General features: G+C 56.0%; 1 protein-coding gene across 1 annotated transcript in view; it reads right to left on the bottom strand.

Annotated features, from left to right (window-relative positions):
• CFAP99 (cilia and flagella associated protein 99) overlaps window positions 1-3,693 on the bottom strand; it is a 56,671-nt gene that overhangs the window by 30,188 nt on the left and 22,790 nt on the right. The window contains exons 3-4 of the mRNA XM_011936744.1: window positions 2,752-2,896; window positions 1,462-1,556 (exon numbers count right to left, since the gene is read on the bottom strand). Of these exons, the coding sequence (XP_011792134.1) occupies window positions 1,462-1,556; window positions 2,752-2,896 (240 nt within the window). The remainder of the gene's footprint in view (window positions 1-1,461; window positions 1,557-2,751; window positions 2,897-3,693) is intronic.

Genomic DNA, 3,693 nt, shown 5'->3' on the forward strand with positions numbered 1-3,693 from the left:
GTGGTGGCACATGCCTGTAATCCCAGCTACTTGGGAGGCTGAGGCAGGAGAATCGCTTGAACCCAGGAGGCAGAGGTTACAGTGAGCCGAGATCGCACCACTGCACTCCAGCCTGGGCGACAGAGCGAGACCCCGTCTTAAAAAAAAAAACAAAAACAAGAATATCAAGATTGTAATAGAAGAGCAGACATCAGTGCCTGCTTGTTTCCAGGGTTTGGTTTCTGGTTTCTGGTTTCTGGGGTTTGGTTTCTGGTTTCCAGGGAAGCTGGTCCCAGCTCAGTCTCCAGGTATCTCCCAGAAAATGCCATCGGTTCTGCTGCTTTTTCATTAAAATGAAGACCTTGCTTAAGCTAACTGTACAAATGTGTATGCGTCATGAATTACTTACATTTCCGTGTAGATGGAAAACATGTCATTGACATATACAGCGCTGGCTCGGGGCTGCACTCTCCCTCCCTTCACCTGTTAGGTGGCTCTGGGGCTGCAATCCTAGTGGGCTCTGCCACTCCAGGTCTCTCCCACTTCTCCAGGCTTGGAACACCCCCTGAAGAACTAGCTGCTTCCTTTCGGCTTTCCCACCCTCTTCTCCAGGGAGTGACTCTCCTCAGCTGAAACTGTCCCCTCTACGCAGAGTAAGGAGGAGCAAGCCAGTGGCTAAAAGCCTAGTCTGAGAATTGGCTGTGTTACCCTCTTGCTGTGTGACGTTGGGCAAATTACTTATCCTCTCTGTGCCCCAGTTTCCGCAACCCTGGGATGAGTACCATGTAGGAGCAACCTCGCTGGGTCATTGTAAGAATGGAGCAAGAACAGGCACGATGAGCGTCCGGGGAAACCTGGCGGTCAGTGGGAGTGGGCAGGAGCCAGCACAAGCAGCAGGTCCAGGCCCAGACGTTTCGGTCCAGAGGCCTGTGTGTGCCAGCTTCCCATGCAAGTGGCCCCAGGCAGTCAGGGGCATGGGCTCCTGCAGGCTCCCCCTTGGGGTGCCAATCCTCAGAACTGACCCTGAACCAATTCCCTGGGACCCCTGGAGCTGCACAGGGAGGAGAGGCTGTTCTGGGCCCGTTACAAGTCAGAAGAGGCCCTCCAGGAGTGGAATCGGATTTCCCCAGGATAAAAGCAGCCATTTACCCGCACTAGTCGGTGTGCATTGGGTTTTTTTTTGTTGTTGTTTCTTTGATTTTTAGAGACAGGGTCTTGCTCTGTCACCCAGGCCCAAGTGCAGTGGTTCAATCATTGCTCATTGCAGCCTCAAACTCCTGGATTCAAGTGATCCTCCCGCTTCAGCCTCCCAAGCAACTATAGACAGGCACCAGCATGACTGGCTTGCTACTTCTTTGAAATACAAAAGAAAACCACCAGTTTCTTTCATTAAAACCAACCAGAATGGTGAAAGGTGGGCGAGGATCAGATGGACCTCACCCGTGGGCCTCGTGGCCTGGTGGGCAGGTAGGGGCGGTTCACCTTGCACATCTTATCCACGGGTTGGGACTTGATGATGTTACAGAACAGCTGGAAGCCGAGTTCCTCCAGCAGGAATGTGGCTAGGTAGCAGATCACTAGAAAACAGGGGGCCTGTCAGAGGCTAAGGGACATCACAGGGGCACCAGGGGCACCAGGGGCACGGTGGGACTGGAGCCCAAAGCCTCCACCATGTCAGGGCACACAGCCACAGGAAAACCTCCACCCCTCTGGCGCCCACCTGAAAATGATAAGCGACCACAAACAACATTGTCTTAGAGTGCAATGCATTTGTGGTTTCAAAGCACTTCGTCAAATAATCCCATCTGATAAGTTCTCAGAATCTGCAAAGGCTCCCCAGGTAAAAGTGAAATCATTTTGGACTTGTTTGTCAATTCTGAGCAGCTCAGTCGTCACCTCAAGCCAGCTAGAACGTGAATACACCTGGGCCCAAGTTTCCTCCAAGGCAGGAGCTGTAACAGGCCCCTAGCCTGCAGCCTAGACGCACCGCCCATCATAAGGCTCCAGCTGGGTGGCAGGGGTCGGGGACAGGAGCCTAGCTCAGGACTGGCACCAGCGGCTCAGCTCAGTTTCCCAGTACCCTACAGTGCTCGCCCCACTCCTCTCCCTTCCTGGACAGGGGCAGCAAGACCCTGTGCAGGGTCTCAGGGCTGCCCTGATCTCCCCCCAGCAGCACGGGCCACCTGGCTTGCAATGGTCGTCCTGCCCCATGAAAGCAGACAGCTGTCAGAGGCTACAGGAAGCCCAGGCAGCGAGTCTCTTGTATTTAATCCCCCGTAGGACTGTCCAGACTGCAGCCACAGGGTCCATCTTGTCCACAGGCCTCGGGGTCAGTGGTGGCTCGGGGTCAGTGGTGGCTTGAGGTCAGTGGTGGCTCGGGGTCAGTGGTGGCTTGAGGTCAGTGGTGGCTAGGGGTCAGTGGTGACTAGAGGTCAGTGGTGGCTTGGGGTCAGTGGTGGCTCGGGGTCAGTGGTGGCTCGGGGTCAGCCTACGAAGGCTCTCGTGTTGTCCAGGCTGCCTTTGGGAGCTGGATGCCCTAAACTGGGGTGGCGGAGCCAGGTCCGTCTGCCCTGGGGCATTAGTTCCCTGTCTCCAAGGTCCTGGTCTGCCCCGTGAGGACCAAGTGAGGCGAGGGGCCAGGAAGTCTCCAGCGCAAGGGCAGGAATGAGGAGATGGCCCCGCCCGCCCGCCACCTGCCTGCCAGGCCTTTCCGCAGAGAGCCTGAGTGAACGGTCTCTGTAGCCTGGCCCTGGGGACCAGTCGGGCACGTACCCATGAAGCGGCTGTGGTCAACCCGCAGGCAGAGTCGGCCATCCCCCACGTAGAAGGCATCCACCACGATGGTCAGCAGCTTCCGGTACTCGAGGCACCCAGACAGCACCTCCAAAACAAAGCTCTGCGTCTGGGGACTCAGCGACTGGAAGAGAAATAGCCGGTGGGGGGCCCTGGCTGGGCCAGGAGGAGAGGGCAGCGGTGGGGGTGGGAAACTTAGGCAAAGGCAGGGGTGGAGCGGCCCCAGGGCTGCTAAGGGCCAGTTAGTCGGGCCCCCAGGGCAGCTGGCAGTGCCTCCCCACTCAGGGACGGGTCCCCAGATTCTCCTGCGTTGGCGAGGTGAGGTAGGGGCAGAGACAGAAATAAACAAAGACGATGAGGCAGTGCAAGGAATGACACAAGGGACAAGTACTGTGAGGTTCCAGCTAATGAAAACAGGCCACCGCATCAAGGCAGAGCAGAGGGCGCCAGGGCCCGGCAGGCATGAGAGTCGCCTAGTACAGACAGAGCTTCAGTTTGCTCAGGTGAAAAGCTTCTGCAGATAGAGGGCAGTGATGGATGCACAACAGTAGGAACGTGCCTAACCCCAGGGAACTCTACACTGAAAAATGGCTACAGTGGTACCTTTTATGTCATATGTATTTTACCACAATAAATATTTTCTTTTTTTTTTTCCCCAAGACGGAGTCTCTCTCTGTCGCCCAGGCTGGAGTGCAGTGGTGTGATCTTGACTCACTCCGCCTCCCGGGTTCATGCCATCCTCCTGCCTCAGCCTCCCGAGTAGCTGGGACTACAGGCACATGCTCCCACGCCCGGCTAATTTTTTGTATTTTTTGTAGAGATGGAGTTTCACTGTGTTAGCCAGGATGGTCTTGATCTCCTGACCTCAAGATCTGCCCGCATTGGTCTCCCAAAGTGCTGGGATTACAGGCATGAGCTACC

Source organism: Colobus angolensis, unplaced genomic scaffold (assembly GCF_000951035.1).
Source record: "Colobus angolensis palliatus isolate OR3802 unplaced genomic scaffold, Cang.pa_1.0 Scaffold157, whole genome shotgun sequence".
Taxonomy (NCBI): Eukaryota; Metazoa; Chordata; class Mammalia; order Primates; family Cercopithecidae; genus Colobus; species Colobus angolensis.